Source organism: Ceratotherium simum, chromosome 33, assembly GCF_057802395.1.
Source record: "Ceratotherium simum simum isolate JZ-2026a chromosome 33, ASM5780239v1, whole genome shotgun sequence".
Classification (NCBI taxonomy): Eukaryota; Metazoa; Chordata; class Mammalia; order Perissodactyla; family Rhinocerotidae; genus Ceratotherium; species Ceratotherium simum.
The window spans coordinates 19,833,279-19,851,783 of record NC_141932.1 but is presented as its reverse complement, the minus strand read 5'-3'; the positions used below and the strand labels follow the sequence as shown (position 1 = coordinate 19,851,783).

Below are 18,505 nucleotides of genomic sequence, written 5' to 3'. Positions count from 1 at the left end.
GCTCTTCCCTCCACACCCTTCGTCCTTCACGGGGTGAACATCTACTCACACGTCAGGTCTCTGCCAAAAGGTTACTTTCTCAAGGTGTTGTCAGTGATTCCCAGACCATCTGAGACTCCATTACATGCTGTGGACACACCAGACACTCCTTTCACAGCCCTTCTCTCGATTACAATTAACTCCTTAGTTCCACGATTTTCACTGAGTGCCTGTCTCCCCTTGGAAAGGTAAACTCTGTGACCCCAGAGCCACGTGTGTCCTGTACTCTGTGGAGTCCCCAGGGCCCAGATCAAGGCCTGACACATCACAGATGCTCAGAAAATACTCATTAAATAGATGAAGGAAATGACACAACAGAAGCCTGTCATCCTTGTCTGACATCTGGGGATCAGAGAACATTCTGCGTAGACATCGGGCACTGGCATCAGCATGGGAGGAGCCCATGGGATGGGCGTTTCCCCTTGCAGAGTCAAGAGAGAGGACAGGGGCCTCCTAACAGCAGGGGGTCGAATCCCTATTCACTCCCAGAAAATCACACCCCCTCCCCATCTCTACCTTGTGAGTGACTTCTCTCCTCAGAGGGCCTGAGTCAGCAGCCTGTGTCCTTCTTCTTCTCACAGACACTTGACCTGGTACAAACTCTGAATTCTCAACACCAGGTGGACTTACCACCAGGAGAAGAGGGAGCCCCATCTTGACCTCAAAATAATCGGGGCAACTCCCCAACTCCAGTGTCCCTGGTCTACAGGGACACCTGGCTGTGGTCCCATGAAGGCATCTCATCAGCTCAAGACATCCCGGGGATGAGAGGAACTTACCACTCAGGATAAAACAGGAGAACCAGGATCTGCATTTGCTTCCGTCTCAGAGGGGCTGAGGGTCCAATGGGCACCTCCCTTCTCCTCATAGAGGAACCCACGGGGTCCCCTGTCTGAGTCTCCACGTGGAGTTGCTCCAGCTCCTGGGCCCTGTGGGGAGGCCTAGAGCAGACGACAGACAGGGACACAGATGACTTGATGCAACACCCCAGTGCTGTGATGGAGGAAACAGGACAGCCTGGCTCCAGCTCCCAGGCCGGTATCCTCTCCCAAAAGCTTCAAGAGACACCCCACCAAGCCTACTCTTTAAATCTCAGGGACAGAGAGCTCATCCTGAGACAGCACAATTCCAGAGGACAGTTCTTCTGACACTGGATCAGGAATCCTCCGGACAACATCTGTCCTTTCCTTGGGTTCACCCTGCACTGAGATGGAGTCTGGCAGCCTGGGATCCCCAAAGCACAGGACCCAAACTTACCAGCCTCCCAGCCTAGAGATCAGAGACTACCTCTGTCTAGGGCTCAAGGCCCCCTCACACCCTCTGGAGCCTGGTCAGCATCCCTGTTGCAGCCCCTTGACATTGGCCACAGGTCTCCTCATGCCCTCCAAGGGGTGACATTGGGACACAGAGACAACACACAGGAAATTAATACATGAACCTGGCTTTGGCTAAGGAGGTGAAGAAGGAACCTGATTTCCAAAACTCCCTCTAACAGACACTTTCAGGCCCCTCCTACACACCTGCTCTGTCACACTTTCCCCTTCTAAAGGCCTCAGAGACCCTGCTCTATCAGGGGTCCCTGTGCAGCTTCCTACTTCCTGCCTGGCACCACCCATGGGGATGGCAGAGTGACCACAAGAAAGTCAGCTAGGCACAGGACAGAGGTCCCCAGGATGGTCAGGGAGCACATGACAGTCTCTGACCCACAGCTCAGCCAACAGATATGGAGGGGATGGTGGTCTCCCTGAGGCCTTCTCCTGAAGACCAAGAAGCCCACAGCCACCTGACCTCCCACCACCACCATCCTCTCACTCAGGACACGCAGGAAACCTCCCCCTTCACAGTCAGGAGATACCCGTACTGGGTCTCTGTCCTTGAAAGCAGAGGCCAGGCTGGTGACACCTGGAGATGGAAGGCTGGTCCCCTCACCAGTCATCACTCAGCTTGCCCCTTTCGCATCCCCAGAGTCATCTCTATGACCTTCCTGCTGGGAGTAAATCCAACCTTCCCAGAGCATTTGAGGACATTGGGAAGACCCTGATGCCCAGATAGGTTTCTGTGTCAAAAACAGAAATAATCTCCCTGGGTTTGGAGACCCTGGGTCTCTGTGTGGTGCTAGCAGACTCAAAGCCAGGACGCAGCAGAGGCCAATGCTGGGGGGAGGGTGGGTCCTCCTCTCATGGGCCAGCGGTCCCCATCAGCCTTGCTATTGAAAGCGTGCTCCGCAGGCCAGTGTGATCAGCATCACTTGAGAGCTTGTCAGATGCAGACTCTCGGGTCCACCCCACACCTGCCAGGTAAGAATTAGCATTTTAACAAAGTCTTCTGACTCTGAACAGGAGAAGGGGAGAGCCTGCCCTACACCCACAAAATGAGCATCAACCTGGCTAGGTAGCCACGAAACTGGGCAGCTGCTAAAGTAGCATTTCTATTGTGTCACCTGGACATTGACAATCTTTATAAAGTTCCCCAGGTGATTCTGACACAGAGCAGGGGTGACATCCCTGTGACAAGAGTTCCCGATGTAGCCCCAGAACTCCTGCTCTAAAGGGAAAAGTCAAGTGTGAAAGAGAAAGGGCTGTGGGGGAGACTGACTGTGCACCCTGACCCAGAGTTGTGGGGACTGCCCAGGACACCAATGCCCCAGGCTGTGCTTGTCCACACAACGGTGGGAGTGTGTGTGTGTTTGTGTGCGTGTGTGTATGGGGGGAATCACAGCCAAAGAGGGAGAGGCCTCCACAGTTCCCAGGGAACAAAAATGTGGACAGAAAGGAAAGGGGAAGGAAGGGACTAGGGAAGGCGAAATGAGAGGAGAGAGAGGGAGGCTCCTGGACAGAGACCACGCCCACGGTACATGTGACCCCACTAAGCACTCCTGCCCCTGGAGGAGGCCCAGCACAGAGGGAGGAAGGACAGCAGAGCTGAAGCATCTGGACAGCAGTGCTTGTGAGCATTTCTGGAGCCCAAGCTCTTCTCACAGAGGGAGGAACAGAGCAGGCAGCAGACACAATGGAGTCCCCCTCAGCCACTGCCCGCAGAGGGCGCAGCCCCTGGAAGGGGCTCCTGCTGGCAGGTGAGAAGGGACAATTCTCTGAGGGTGGGCAGGAGATGGGAGAACAGAGATCGGCTGGGGTCTCCTGGGGAGGACAGGGCTCTGAGAGGAGACAGAGGAATTCTGTTTGGCCCTGAGGGGAGAGGACATGGGAGCAGAGTAGGATGGTAGGAGGGGACTCAGCAACAGGAAATTCTCATGACCTGGAAGTGGGGAGGGGCAGGAGTATCTCAGTTGCTGTACCTTTCCAAGTTAGTCATCACTGACCAATAATATTTGAAAACTGATGATAATAATTTATTTGAAGATGACACTTGAAAAAACTTAATTAGGGATACTAAACATTGTCCTTACCCACGACCCTTAGAAATTGCCAAATAAATACCAGGATGTGGAGGGCACTGGGAACACACGTTCATTCATCCACAGGTGTTTGCAGCCTGTTCCAGGCACTAGAGATACAATAAGATCAGACAAGTCCCTCCCTTGATGGAGCTCACCCTTTATGGGGAGGAACACAGAGAAGCAAAGAAATCTAGAATGTGATATCAGGGACTGACAAGCATCTTAAAGGGACCAGAGCAGGGAAAGGTCAGAAAGTGAAGGCTGAGAGTCTTTAGAGCAAGTGTCAGGGAAGGCATCTCCAAGGACGCCCCTGAGAGTGAGCAGCATGCTGAGGGCAGTGAGGGAGTGAGCCGGGCAGACACCTGGGGAAGAGTATTGGGAACAGAGGAAATAACAAGTTTAGAGGGGCTGAAGTAATGGTGGTCATGCTGCTGACCTTGACCAGTAGACACAGACACAAATACATACACATGCTACAATTCTAAGAGATGGAGAGAGCTGCTAAGGACCCAAGGCCTCATCATTCCACCCTAGTACATAGGTCCAAATATTGATTGATCTCTCTCTCTTCCCTCCTAGTCTCACTCATAAACTTCTGGAACCCACCCACCACTGCTCAACTCACTATCGAATCGGTGCCGACCAAAGCTGCTGAAGGAAAGGATGTTCTTCTACTTGTCCACAATCTGCCTGGAAACCTTTCTGGCTATGCCTGGTACAAAGGGGACAGAGTAGATCCCAATCAACAAATTGCAACATATGTGATAGACAGACAAGAAATTACCCCAGGGCCTGTGTACAGTGGTCGAGAGAAAATATACCCCAATGGATCCCTGCTGTTCCAGAATGTCACCCAGAAGGACACAGGATACTACACCCTACAAGTCATAAAGACAACTTTGCTAACTGAAGTAGGAACTGGACAGCTCCACGTACACTGTGAGTGATTCCTCTCTGACCTCTGGTGTTGGGTGGGGTGAATTCTACTTCACACACACAGGATTAACAGGCCTGGACTGTGCCTACATCCCCCTCTGCATGATGTCTTGTGTTGGGGTTTGAGCATTTAGTGCAGGACATACACAAGGGGGACAAATTTCATAAGACTGGAATACCCTTCCCAGAATCCAGCCCTTGCAGACATTCCCAACAGAAAGAAGGACCAACTTGATGAGAGGAACTCAGCAGAGGGAGATCAGTTGGAGTCGACCCCCCTGAGCTCCTCCCTGTGAACATGACCCTGAGGAAGACCCTGCACAGCTCGGTCAGGGCCTGACCAGAGAGAACGCCTGGGATCCTTACAGGGAAGCTATACCTGGGAAGACCCTGCCCAGACCCCTGTCCCAGGGGTCCTGACTCTAGTGACCCGGGGGAGCCTGTGCCAGGATTAGATTTTGGCCTTCTGAGCAGGGCTGACTGGGAGCAATGATTTCCTAGCTGCCTAAGTCCCAAAGCTCCTGAGCTGGTCAGTAGTCAGGGCTTGGCCCTAAGAGCCACATCCAGGCAGGGGCGGAGCCTGATCTATCACCTGAGACTTGGCTAGGAGAGCACAGATGGACAAGGTCCCTAGGTCATTAGCCAACTTCCCTGGGAGTATAGGGGACTCCAGAGGATGGTCACCATCCCCAGGGAAGAACAGAGGGTAGCAGAAGCTCCTGGCGGCTCCTCATCCACCAGGAATCAGGCCCAGGGAGCTCTCTCTCTTGAATGCCTTTCATTTGGGCAGCTCCTCCATACTACGCTTTAGGTCAGATATTTGGGGATGTTTTAAGGTTAATTCACAGACAACATTGTAATCCAAAGACCACTGACCATTTACCTGATTTTATTCAAGGGAAACTGAGGCACAGGGAGATACAGTCATTGAACTAGGGTCACACAGACCATGAACAGCAGATCAGTCACGGCAAGATCTTTGTGCAGCCATAGCTCTGACCTCTCCAACACCCTGACCACTCCACCATGGATGCCTAATAAGACCAGCCCAAGGGCCACCATTGGCTCAGATCCTTTCTTCTTAGGGATCCACAGCTCAAGGTAGATTTTCTGGTCTGGGGAGTGACAGTAAATGGAGAATTAACCTATTTTTATTCAAAAACTAAATTACTTTCATCAACAGTCAGTCAGTGCAAGGAATGTCCAGGCTGCCCCCTCAGGTGGCCAATCCAACCTCTCCGCACTGGACATGAAATCACTTATTTGTTTCCTGATGTGTTGGTGTCACTCCCACTGGAGTATAAAGGAAAGGACTTTGCTATCTCATACCCCACTCTACACCTGTAACCTGCACTGGGTCCCAAGAACTCAATTGCTCTTTCATGAAGGAGGGAAGGAATGAATGGTGAATGAATGAATGATCCGTAATCTCTTCACAGACTGGAACCTGGATGCAGAATCCTAGGAGGTTATGGACACCCATGTTCCCTGTCTCTCCAGGGGCTAAGATCCATGTTCTATCCCTCTGACCACCAGTCCCTAAGGCCAACTGAGAGAAGAGTCTCATGATGACTGTGGGGCTGCTCAGCCCTGGAAGGGTTTTCAGGGCTGTTCTGGGCCCGCCCCTGGGCCAGCCATTGGCTCTTGGAGCCTGGGGTCTTTGAGGTCACTTGTAATCCCCACTGTTCACAGCCTTGGACATTTCTGGCTCTCTCTGCTCCTTATGTGTGCCTCACCTTCCTCCTCCTTCATTCCAGCTGGGACTGCCTCAGTTCTGCACAGCTTCCTCCACTCTTAAGGCTTCCCTCAATTTTCCTGCTAACACCTGTGGCCATGCCCACCCTCCTGGGCAATAGTAAAGGACACAAATCAGTGGGAGCAGAAGCCCCTTGAGGCTCCATCATGAGCTAGTTTCCCCAGGTCACCAGGACAACAAGCTTCCGTTGTGCCCTCATCCAGGGCTCTTTCCCTCCATAATGCCAACAAGTGGAATACGCCATATGACAAGAATGTGTGACCCCTTGATCTGCTCTCTACATGACTTAACAGGAAGTCAATAGCAGAAGGACAGGTCTGCAGTCCCCAAAAGCTCACAGGCTCATTTTGCCCCTTTGACTCCTGACTCACATCCTCATCCTGGTGAGGCTCCCATTAATCTAGCAGTTTCTGTGAGCTTCTCAATGTGGGGCTGGCCAGACCCTGCACCGTCTGACTGGTTTACTGCCTATTTCACACACGTGGGTCCTCATGATGACGTCTTTACCATAGGGTGGGATGCTCTCAGATGGTGAGATCCACCAGCCATTTTCCTTTCACTTAGATGCTGCCCAACTTGAATGAATTTCATCAAACTTGTGTTTCCTGAGGTCAAAAGAGAGCCACATGAAAGCATTGGATGTTCTTCCCATTTTACCTGAATGTTCATATACATTGGTGACAGAGACCTCTTTCCTAAATTTACTAACATAACATATATCATTTGGACTAGTTTGGTAGCATTTCTCCCTCTATATAACAGACACCTCAGATGCAATGTGCCTGATCAATTGTGTTCTCTTAACAGGACTCACATGTCTCTCTCCATGCAGGGAGTCGCTGATTTCAAACGCACTTTAGCATCTTCCTTTGATCATAATGTGATCCTGGTTGGACTTCAGAACTCGGCCTATGACCTTTAGTGCTCTCTAGAGAGATTTTCCTCCAGAAACTGGCCTTAGATCTTTGGGGCATTAATACTAATTTTCAATATGGAAACAATTTAACTTCTCCTCTGATTTTTGTCTCATAACTGTGATTACAAATGATCCATGAAGGCTATGAAGGCTTTCCATCGGTCAGTCCTTCTGCACTTGAAAACATCCACTTGTATTTCAGGAAAGATCAACATGTCCTCACTTCCCTCTGCAGTGGGAGAAGAGACTTTAAACACCAAGGGCAGAGCACATGGTTCTGCTGCCAAAGCCAGCCAGCCCCGACCTGTCCCCCTCACTCTTTTCTGGATCATTTCTAGTCTTAACTCTGTTCTACCATTTATGGAGTCACAGTCTCATGCCAGTCACCCTGGAACACATGGGAAGACCTGCCCCACTTCATGGCCCTGCAGCATGATGACTGAAATGACCTCCAGGCCTGCTCCTGATCTCCCAGTATAATATTTCTGCTCATATGCCCAGTTCCAGGCTATGCTGCTCAGTCCTCTCTGGGTTTAAGAACTATAGGAAGGCCCATCATTACCCATCTCTAGGATAACCATGGAAAGCAAGTCCTCAGGGAAATCACATCTGGCTGGGCGCTGTAGGTCTGTGTAATAGAAAGGGCCTCCGAACCCACAATTTCCCCAAGGTGAGGACCCCAAGGCTGGTCCAACAGTTAGCTGGTCAGTGAAGAGCCAGGAAAAGCACTAGATGTTCTCTGACTATCACTCCGTGTCTTTCCATGACCAACCCTGATGCTTATTTGACTTGGGAAAGTCTGTGTTTTCTCCCAGACATAGACCAGGTGGCCTTACATTCTCTGAGTGCTCAGATCCTTATGCATTTGCCTTGGGATATACAGACCTGCCTCATTCTTTTAAGGACTTGAGTTGGCTGAGAGGTGAGAGATGCCAACTCCGAAGACGCCTTTGAGGGAATCAGAGGTACCACACAGGGGAATATTCTCTCTCTATCTCCACAGTGGAGTTAACCAAACCCAACATCACAGGCAACAACTCCAACCCCGTGGAGGACGAGGACACTGTATTGTTAACATGTGAACCTGACACTCAGGACACCACCTACCTGTGGTTGATCAACAACCAGAGCCTCCAGGACAGCGCCAGGCTGGAGTTGTCTCTGGACAACAGGACTCTCACTTTATTCACTGTCACAAGGAATGACACAGGACCCTATGAGTGTGAAACCCAGAACCCAGTGAGTGCCCGTCGCAGTGACCCATTCTACCTCAATGTTCTCTGTGAGTAACTTCTGTCCCTACCTGGCCCAGCATGTCTGCCAAAATCCACACTACCAGAGGCCCGGCCATATCCGTCCCTTGCTGGTCCCAGTACACAGACCATCACCCCTGGACATCCTAGCTGGCCTTGACTTCCTGTTTCGAAGAAATCTGGCCAGGCCCAGTCTTGAGCCAAGACTAGAAGGGGACAGGCTGCTGCTGTCTTGAGAGGCTTGCGGTCAACAACCTCTGATGGGAGAAACAGGTTATTGTCTCAGACTCAGCATGAGTGAACACAGAGAGGTCATGGTTGAGGGTTCTTAAAACAAGGTTGTGACCCAGCTTAGAAGGATACTGTGGCCCTTGTACAGACCAGAAGCTTCCCCTTCCCTCTGATTACATCACGTACGGCTTTTATCTGTTTGCTCCAGATGGCCCGGATGCCCCCACCATTTCCCCCTCAGACTCCTATTACCATCCAGGGGCAAACCTCAGCCTCTCCTGCCACGCGGCCTCTAACCCGCCTGCACAGTATTCTTGGATTATCAATGGGAGGCCCCAGCAATCCACACCGGAGCTCTTTATCCCCAACATCACTGCGAATGATAGCGGATCCTATACCTGCCTCGTCCATAACTCTGTCACTGGCCTCACTGGGACCACAGCCAAGACTATCACAGTTTCTGGTGAGTGGGTCCCTGGACCATCGGCACCAGGCTCTGGGGCAGAGATCAGTCTGGTTTTCTGAAAAGACCCTGGAAGAAGTTATTTCCCGTCCTGTGTGCATGGACACAAACAAATCCCAAATCTGTCCCTGAACACTCCCACAATATCTCTGCAGACTCTTTTTTTCCTTGCTCTATGATTTCTCAGGGCAGAAATGGGTCCAGCCTGGAACTTGACGAGCGGGTTCTCCCAGCCCCAGAAAGCCCCATACAGTGGAGGGGGCTTCACAGAGGGAAAAGGAAGAAGGTTCTTCTTCTCCCAGCTCTCCTTATGACGGACTCTGCTCTGATGCCATCTGTGGTGGGACAGGGGCATGTAGGGAAGGTACACAGGCAGCCTGTCCTCAATCTGGCCAAATCGTGCCACCCACTGACACCAGAGCCTTTCTCAGGCCAGGCTTCAGGGAAATGGGAAAAGAGCAAGCCTCAGTGCAGACTCCGCTGAGCTGTGTCCTGGCTCTGAAGTCACCAGCTGTATGACACTGTGTGACACCAGGACATACATATACCAAAGGAGAACAGTGAATGATGGTGCACACTTGGAAAAATATGTAGATTCATCCATGAAGTCCCTTCATGGGATGGAAGGAGCAGTGCTAAAAAGTTTAGAGTTTACAGAGAAGGCTAAGAGTACCAGCCTTTTATTAAAACTGTGACCACTTCTCTGTAGAGATTTCCTTCTCTGTGATATTCAGTCCACAGTCCAGAAGTAAAAGTCCTATTCAGATTGAGAAATCCTTTAGATTGGAACTTCTCCAGGTCCTAAGGTTATGATGACTGGCTGGGCCATGCTCATTCTCTAATAAATTATTTAACAAAAAGGAAACACCTTCCTTTCTCTATGTAAAGCTACCACTCTAGAGAGCAGGCTTGATCATTCATAGTCACAGAAAGCTCTAGCAAAGGGTCACAGAGGAGCCAATGGGACAAAAATTCCACCTGATGATGAAGATGCTGGACACGTGGCCTGAGAAGAGATTCTTGTTGCTGATAGTATGGAGATGTCATGGGGAACCAGTCTTGGGTCATGCTGGAGTGATCTGTGCCTGTGGGAAATGTGGCCTCTGTGCAGTGAATGGTGATGGTGAATGGAGATGGGGAATTCAGAGTGCACTAGCCCAGGCCTCCCTTCAATTAAGTCCCCACCACAAGAGACCTGAGAGGCACATATTCATGGCTGCCATGACTGGCACACAGCAAAAGATGCAACCATGAAAAGGTGGGACGTTATAACATACAAAAACAGCCATCAGTCTTTCTCACATTTCCAGAGCCTTCAAAAACATCTGAGTACGGAAAGGCCAGGATGCAATTGAGGCAAGTCTGATCACCAACTTAGGAATACAGTGAGAGGAAACATTCACAAGGACATAGTCGGCTAATCACCTCACAGCAGGCTTCCCGCAGAAAATTTATCCCTTGAAGGAACAAGTAGAGACTTGTTCTTACTCCATGTTGAGAGCTGTTTCTCAGGGCAAACCCACTATAAAATAATGTCACCTTCACTCATTCTTCTCTTTTCTTTCTATGACAGATGATCCAACACAAGGAAGTTCTGCTGGCCTTTCAGCTGGGGCTATTGATGGCATCGTGATTGGAGTCCTGGCTGGGGTAGCTCTGATAGCTCCAGTGTACTCTCTGTACATCTGAAAGACTGGAGGGTATGATGGCCTTTCTTAGTGTTTCGCTTTCTCCAAGGTGAACCACCATGCTTGGGATAGGAATGGAGACTTCAACTCTGTCTGTGGGCCTGGATCTGCTCCTCATCGTTCCTAAACCCCCGCTCTTTGGCACTAAATCCTGAGGGTCTCTGTTCTCTGCTCTTCATGCTTTCTATATCCCACTGTCTCTTGGACATGGTCATTCCCAACCCCATCGGGTTTAGAGGGGACAGATCCAATTATGTTCCTCTGTCCCCTAGTCAGGGAAGCCAAGGTCCAAGAAGTAAAACAAATGAGGAAATGACAGGAGGGGCAGGAGAAAGCACGTCCTGTGCTCTGTGAACCATAGCAATAGGAGGGAGGACTAAGACAGGAAGAGGACATAAGAAAGAGCAGAAACAAACAAAGGCCTTCTGGGCAATAAATAAAGTGAGAAAAAAAAAAGCATCTACCTACAAAAGGGGAAAGGTGTCAGGGTAGAAGTAGGCTCAGAAGCAGTTGATAAAGAATGGACCTAAATGTGCACAACCAGCAAACAGGAAAGGAGTAAACACTAGAAGGAATTGTGGGTAGACTGAGGAAGGAGGCCCTGAGAGGAAAGGCAGTACCCACCATGGTATAAATGAACACTGAGGAGCCCCAAGGTATTATCTACTGACAGTGTCCTTCCTCGTTCAAGGAGCAAAGAAACTATGCTCAGGAATAGCAGTCGCAGTGTCTGATATTTATTTAGGGCAAGTGACCAGCGTGTTCTCACGCAACACAAACCCTCAGCCTCCAACCACACAGTAAGTAAAGTCACTCACCCAGTGAGAGCTGGTGTGTTCCACCACGTGCCCTGCCCTAGCAGAGAATCCTGGATTCCCGACCACTCCCTACCTTCTGAATTTTTAGAGGGGATCTCCACTTACCAATCTTTAGTTGACATAGGTCCTCACACCCTTTCTAGCCACAAAAGACTCCCCTGAGACAGCCCCAGGAGAAATGTTCACTCTGCCTAGGCCGGACAGGTCTGAGTAAGATGGACATGTTTCCAGGAGCCATTTCCTCATTCTTACTCCTTCCCCCTCCTTCCTTTTTAAGGATGTGGGCATTCTCTTTTGGTGAGACTTTCCCTGTCTTGTGGTGCTCTGGGTGCTGTGGGCCTCAGTGCCCCTCCACCGAAGCCTGTTGCTGAGAAATACATCAGGGAAAAAAATCAAGGCCTTGTGGCCTAGAGAAAAAATCTTCAGAAGTGGATGGAGGCCTCCTGTGGCTCTACTCCTGCCCCTCCTCTGGTACTAATGCCCTGGGTCTGGACCACACACTCTGAGGGAAGCCAATTCCTTAAGTGATCACAGGCCACCTCCCCACTCAACCCTCCCACCACCTGCCACCTCCTTCAGCTAGTATCACAACAGCTTAGGAACACCATCTTTCTAAGACCTTAAGTCAGCTGTGTATTTCCATGGGTGGGTAACTCTTCTTTTGCTTCCCCAGGTCAGGGCCACTCTGACAACTCCCCTAACAAGGTAAGCACAGCCAGTTTCACTGGTTCACTTTCTCATGGAAATATCTCTGTGTAGAAGGGGTTATTCTTGAAAACACCAATGTGAGACCAGGTTTGGGTCAAAGATCCTTGGTGCAGCAGCAAACAAAGAAGTGTTGGTAACGACTCCCATGAGTCTACCTCTTGCAAGCATGTGGACTTTGGAATTATCCCCATCCTGTGTTTGAATCCTGGCTGAGACTCTTAGTACCTCTGTGACCTTGGGCAGGCAGCTTAACCTTTCTGATCCTCAGCTTTGTCATCTGTAAATGGGCATGCTGCCTACTTCAAAGAGAAGCTGAAAGAATTCAATGAGATACAAACGTAAAGCACCCAGCACGGTGCCCAACACATGGAAGGCCTCGATCATTCCCCCTCCTCTACCTCCAGTCTGACTCTGCTCTTACTGTCAAAGGATAATTTCCATTCTAATGGATCTGAGGTCTTAGTTCCTTTACTTTGTAATAATTTTACCAAATTTTTCTCATTTTAACCTTTCAATAGCATACAGATATATACTGAAAAGTGCTTAAATCATAAGTATATTTTAACAATGTATGATTTTTCACAAGATGAACATACCCAGGAAAGCAGCACCAAAATCAAGACACAAAACATGTCATCCTCCCCATAAAAATCCTTCCAGTTACTTCCCTTCAAAGAGTACCCACTAACCTGACTTCCAGTGCACTAGATTAGTTTTGCCTGTTTATGCTCTTCCATAAATGAAAAACACAGTATATCATTATATGTGCCTGGCTTCTTTCATTCAAACTTGTTTTGTGAGATTCATCCATATTGTTGTATACATTTGTAGTGTGTTCATTCTCATTGCTATATCATCATATTCTGTTGTACGGATACTATAATCTCTCTCTTCTAATGATCATTCAACAGGATGTTAGCAAGCAGAGAAATGGGTGATAAAAGCCCTTCTCTAAAGCCAAAGTTTCAAAGTGGTAATAGCACATGGTACTGAATCACACTAGACCAGGTGAGGGCCTGACCTATGACACTGATTTAACTGACCACTGCTCATGCCTTTCAGGTCGATGAAGTTACATATTCTTCCCTGAACTTCAATGCCCAGGAATCAAAGAAACCAACTTCAGCCTCCCCATCCCCATCAGCCACAGAAACAGTTTATTCAGAAGTAAAAAAGAAGTAATGCAACCTTTCCTGCTCACTGCACTGTGGACTTATTCCAAGCTACTCATCCCCATTACTAGAAGGATCCCTTTTCCCTCAGGGAAAAGAGGAAGAAGCCTCTTTCCTCCCCTTAATTGCCAAATGAGGCATCTCCAGGCTGCCTGGTCACAGCCCCTCCCTTCAGTGTCAGTACATGAAAAGGTACATCTGGGAGTCTGTAGGAAACCCATCCTTCCTAGTCTTTCAAATTTGGCAAAGCAGACCTTGGGAGACAGTTGCCAGAACCTCCCGCCGCTCCCCCTCTCTTGACCTAGACTTGTTTTAAACTTGCCTATTCAGAGCACACTCCTTCCTTTCCACCCTAGTCCTTTCCTATAGGAGTCTAACTTGAATTTGCCAAAACCTTGAGAGTTATGTCTTTATCCACTGAAATGCATGTGCCAGAAAAGAACACACAAAAATAAAAGTTAAAAGCTTCTCTGTCTCTCCAAGGCCCAGTGTGAACCCACCAGGCACAGGAAAACAAATATACAACATATACTGAACTGAGAAATTCTGCACCTTTGTCCACTGTCAGGGTTGTCTACCTATAGGACCAGGGCCTAAGAAGCTTATTGCTTAGTGGAATGCGACCTAAGCCCTCTGGCAAGCCTGTCTTCAGAGAACCCACTAGAAGCAACTAGGAAAACTAGAAAAACAAAATTTGCCGATGTCCGTAGGTGAGTCCTAATGAAAAAAGCAAAAAAATTGCACACACATTTTAATAACTTTATGGACCTTATTCAATTAAATGCCCACAGAAGGAGGGGTTACAGCTGTAGGGAACAGTCAGCTGTTAGTAGAGACAATCTGCTAGGAATTTGGGAAAGGAATCAGAGAGCTACCCTTCAGAGATTGAACAATTGTTAAAGAATGCACAATTGAGGATACTTTTTTTCCCATTTGTCTGAGACATTCTGCCATTTTAATTTTTGTAATTGCTTATTTATGTGAGAGGGGTTATTCTAACTTAGCTTAGCTATGTAAGCCAATCTGTCTGCCTTAGGTGAAAGAAGCCACCAAAATCCCTCGAGTCCCTTTGGCCAGGAGCTCCTCAAGGCTTCTATGTCAAGGGCTCTAAATAGAAAAGAAGGAGAAGCTGTTTTCCTCATTCATGGCTAGAGATGGATCTAACTCAGTTTCTAGGCAACTCAGACCAATCACCAGCCACCATTCTATCCCATGTATCTGTCTGTGCATGTTCTGTTTGTCTTCCCACTCACTTTCTCAGGAAACCCTGGCCCTGCTAAGGTGCATTTGGTCCTTGAGAAGTGGGAGCACCCTGAAGGGAACACTATCATTCACTCCATTGGCGCTATTTACAACCAAGAAAGCTGCACTGGTGCCGATGCTCCTTAGGACACAACGGGACTATTATAACCGGGCCCTAGGCTTCTTGAACAGCCTCTGAAATGTGTTTTCTCTCATGGGGTCTATGCATCCCAATGTGTGTTAGGATAAAAGGAAGGGCAGGAGAAGGAGAGGCAAATGTACTTCACACCCTGCCTTCTTCTGTACAGATGGAATCACTTTGGGGCTGTTGAGAGAAAGGTTTTATTAAATATTGATTACTTGATCTCATGCTGTGTCCAAGAGGGCCCCTCAAAGAGGGTTAGTTGGGAGTTCTCTGTACTCAGGTACCTCTTTCAGGGTTTTCTAACCCTGACACAGACCGTATATACTTCCCCTCGTCCACGCTATTCTGTGTCATATGATTTTGCATGGCTAAGGCCACTTCTGAATTATTTGCAAAATGTGCTCTATATTTATAATAAAAATTATATATCAGACATCAACATGCTGCCTCACAGTCATTACTAATTTAGACAATATCTTCCTTACAGGCAGAAGAAAGAGAAATTGCTTAACTGGGCATCGGAGTAAGCCTATTTCTAAGCCTACAGATATTTGATCTAGTGATCAGAGAATTAGCTAAATTCATTTGCACACCTGCTAACAAAATGGGTCTATCTAGAACCAACAGGCCACAGCTCCAACCTGCCTGGAAGAATGGCCTGTCTTTCTCCCAGAAAGAAGAGGATTTCATGAGGAGAAGTTCTCCCAGCCTCTTTCTTAGGGACAAGTGACCCTTCCCGCACAGGTGGCTCCAGTGAATCAGTCACAACAATACGGCTTTCACTCACAAGTGTCTCCAACGATTCAGTCACATAGAAACCTCTCCAGCACCTTCTCTCTTCCTGTCCCCAGTTCCTTTGTTCTGTTCCCTCAGAGGATCAGATCTCCTCTGACCTGAATCAACTTCATTTATTAATTCCACTAAAGATTAACCTATTATCTCATCTTCACTTTCAAGCAATGAAACATGTGTGCTGTCTTTCCTCTTCCTCATGACCTCATTTCTCCAGGGCCTCTGCTGTAGTGCCTCCAGACACAAGACTGCTGGAAGCAGCATAAAATCAGTATCCATCTCTTGGGCAAACTCAAAGCTATTTTCGCTGTCCTAACATTGTTCACTTTTACAACAACTAAGACCACAGATAACTTTTCCTTCTTGGACACTCTCCTCCTCCCATCCACAGCCAATGCACTGCACCCCCACACCAGATTTAGTACTCAGACCCTGCTTGTCTCCCTCCACCACCCTCTTTCCACAGCTCAGTGACCTCTCAGCAGATGCCTCCTACATCTCTATCTCTACACCTGCTCCTTCCCAGAACACATGATACATCTAAATAACTTCAGCCCTTGCTCTTTTGTTTCCCAGACTCAATATGTCATCAAAACCTGTTGATTCTTTTTTAATATCTCTCAGTTGTGTTGTTCTCTCAATTCCCATAAACCTTCATAACCCAGACCCTCAACAACTCTGCTGCTGGAAGTATAGCTTGACGTCTTGTCTCCAGTCTCTCTACTGAAATCTTCCTTGCATACTACTGCCTCATAACCTTCCTAAAAACTGGTTCACTCTCCTACTCAAGAATCTACATTGGTCTAGCCTGGCCTACCAGATAAGCTCAAATTTTTTTCTCTTTATGGACATTTCTTACTTTCTTTACCACTACTCTCTAGTATAATTCCTCCATTCTAATTATATCCGTCTCCTTACTCATCCCTGCCCCTCCACCCATATACACATATAGTTCTTAGTCTCAATGATATGCCTGAAAAAACAAACACCAAACAGGGCAATGTTCTCCCTGTTCTCTCACAGAGGAGTTACCCACACCAGTCATCACATACAACTACTCCGACCCCGGGGAGGACGAGTACCCTGTAGCATTAACATGTGAACTTGAGACAGAAGACACAACCTACCTGTTGCTGGGTAACTTTTCCTGATGACCAGTTCAAGAAATCCTATTGAGTACCTACTGTGCCTCAAGTCTCAGTGTTAGACTCCATGAAAGATACAGAAATGAGAAAGACAGGGTCCCTATCCCAGGGAACATAAAGCCTAAGACAGGAGATAAGACATGAAAAGTTATTATAATACAAAGATAGAAAGGGATACATGCCACAAGAGAAGACCAACAAATCCAAAGGGAAATATGGCTACAACATTAGAACGACCGGGAAATGTTTTAAAACGACTAACACTCAGGCCCCACCAACAGATCCCAATTTAATCAGTGTGGGGTACAACCCATGCAGTGGTAATTTTTTAAAGCTTCTCAGATACTTTTAACATGTAGCCAGGATGGAGAACCTTTGCTGTAATACGTAGGACTTGAGCATAAAAGTAGTGGGTTTTAGCTAGAAGTATGAATCAGAAATACCTAGAGAACCTTTTCAACATACATAATAAGCCTATAAACCATCCCTGAAGAAGCTGATACAGTATGTCTAGAGTGAGACTTGGGTTTGTGTATTTTGAAAAACTCCCAGGTGATTCTCGCATATATTTTATGTTAGGAAACACTGACTTAAAACAGGGAGGACTAAAACAATGGGGAGTTAGGAGAACATTCCACGAGACCGGCATGAGATGAAAAATCTATTCTGCAAGGCACAGAGAAGTAATCACAAAGAAATTTTTCTCAAACTGTAAAATACCAAGTGTTGTGAGGATGGAAAACAAGTGGTATTCTTACATATTGCTAATAGAAATATAAAAAGACACAACCACTCTGGAAAAGAGTTTGGCACTTTCATATAAAGTTACACATACTCATACAGTGCAGCAATACCACTCCTAGATATTTTCCAAAGAGAAATGAAAATAGATATCCACACAAAGAGTTTTACGTGAATGTTCATAGCAGCGTTATTCACGGTAGCCAAAAAGGGGAAACAACTCAAATATCCCTCAACATGTGAAAGGATAAACAGATTGTGGTATATCCATAAATGGAATACTAATTAGCAATAAAAAGGGCACAAACTACTGCTAAAACAAGATGGATTACTCTCCAAAACATCATGCTGTGTGAAAGAAGCCAGACACAAAGGAGCATATATGATATGATGCCATTTAAATGAAGTTCAAGAATAGGCAATAGTAATTAATCATGTTAGAACTCACCAAAGGGGGTGGAATTAACTGCAAAGGTGCACAATGGAGCTTTTAGGCTGATGGAAATGTTCTACATCTCTATGCAGGTGGTGATTACATGGGTGTATACATTTACCAAAAACCAAATTGTACACTTAAGATCTGTATGCATTTCAATGTATTTTAATTTTATCTCAATTTTAAAAAATAAAACAAGCCAAGGAGCAGCTAATTCAATCTATCTGGTACAAAGCACCTGTATTTTCTATTTTTGCAAAACAAATTACCACAAATATAGTGGCTTAAAACAACAACCATTTATTCGCTCAAAGAATTCAGTTCCTTGAAGTTAAAAGACTGAGGTCCCTATTGTCCTGCTGGGGACCACTCTCAGCTACCAGAGGCTGTTCTCAGGTCCTACTCATGATGCCCCCTCCATCTCAGCAATGGAGAACATCCCTTAAATCCAATCCCTTTCACACTTCTAATCTCTCTGATTTCCCTTCTGAGACCAGCTGGAAAAAACTGTCTGCTTTTAAAGGGCTTGTGTGATTAGATTAATCTCTATTTTTATTAAATAGATAACTCAGATAATCTCTCTTTTTATTAAACTCAAAAGTCAACTGCTTAGTAATCCTACTTACA

General features: G+C 47.3%; 1 protein-coding gene across 1 annotated transcript; it reads left to right on the top strand.

The window, feature by feature from the left end:
• Nucleotides 1-2,822: 2,822 nt before the first annotated feature.
• On the top strand, nt 2,823-16,707 carry LOC101403884 (cell adhesion molecule CEACAM5). Its single transcript, XM_087421934.1, has 5 exons — nt 2,823-3,112; nt 4,016-4,375; nt 8,048-8,326; nt 8,737-8,991; nt 16,580-16,707. The coding sequence occupies exons 1-5, from the start codon at nt 3,049-3,051 to the stop codon at nt 16,705-16,707; spliced, it is 1,086 nt and encodes a 361-aa protein (XP_087278060.1). The 5' UTR covers nt 2,823-3,048.
• The last annotated feature ends 1,798 nt before the right edge of the window (nt 16,708-18,505 follow it).

Excerpts from the sequence above, each read along its gene's own strand:
- LOC101403884 (XM_087421934.1), top strand. The coding sequence starts at position 3,049 with ATGGAGTCCCCCTCAGCCACTGCCCGCAGAGGGCGCAGCCCCTGGAAG. Across the intron at positions 4,376-8,047 it reads TGGACAGCTCCACGTACACT|TGGAGTTAACCAAACCCAAC; the intron begins GTGAGTGATTCC and ends CTATCTCCACAG. Across the intron at positions 8,992-16,579 it reads CAAGACTATCACAGTTTCTG|AGGAGTTACCCACACCAGTC; the intron begins GTGAGTGGGTCC and ends GTTCTCTCACAG.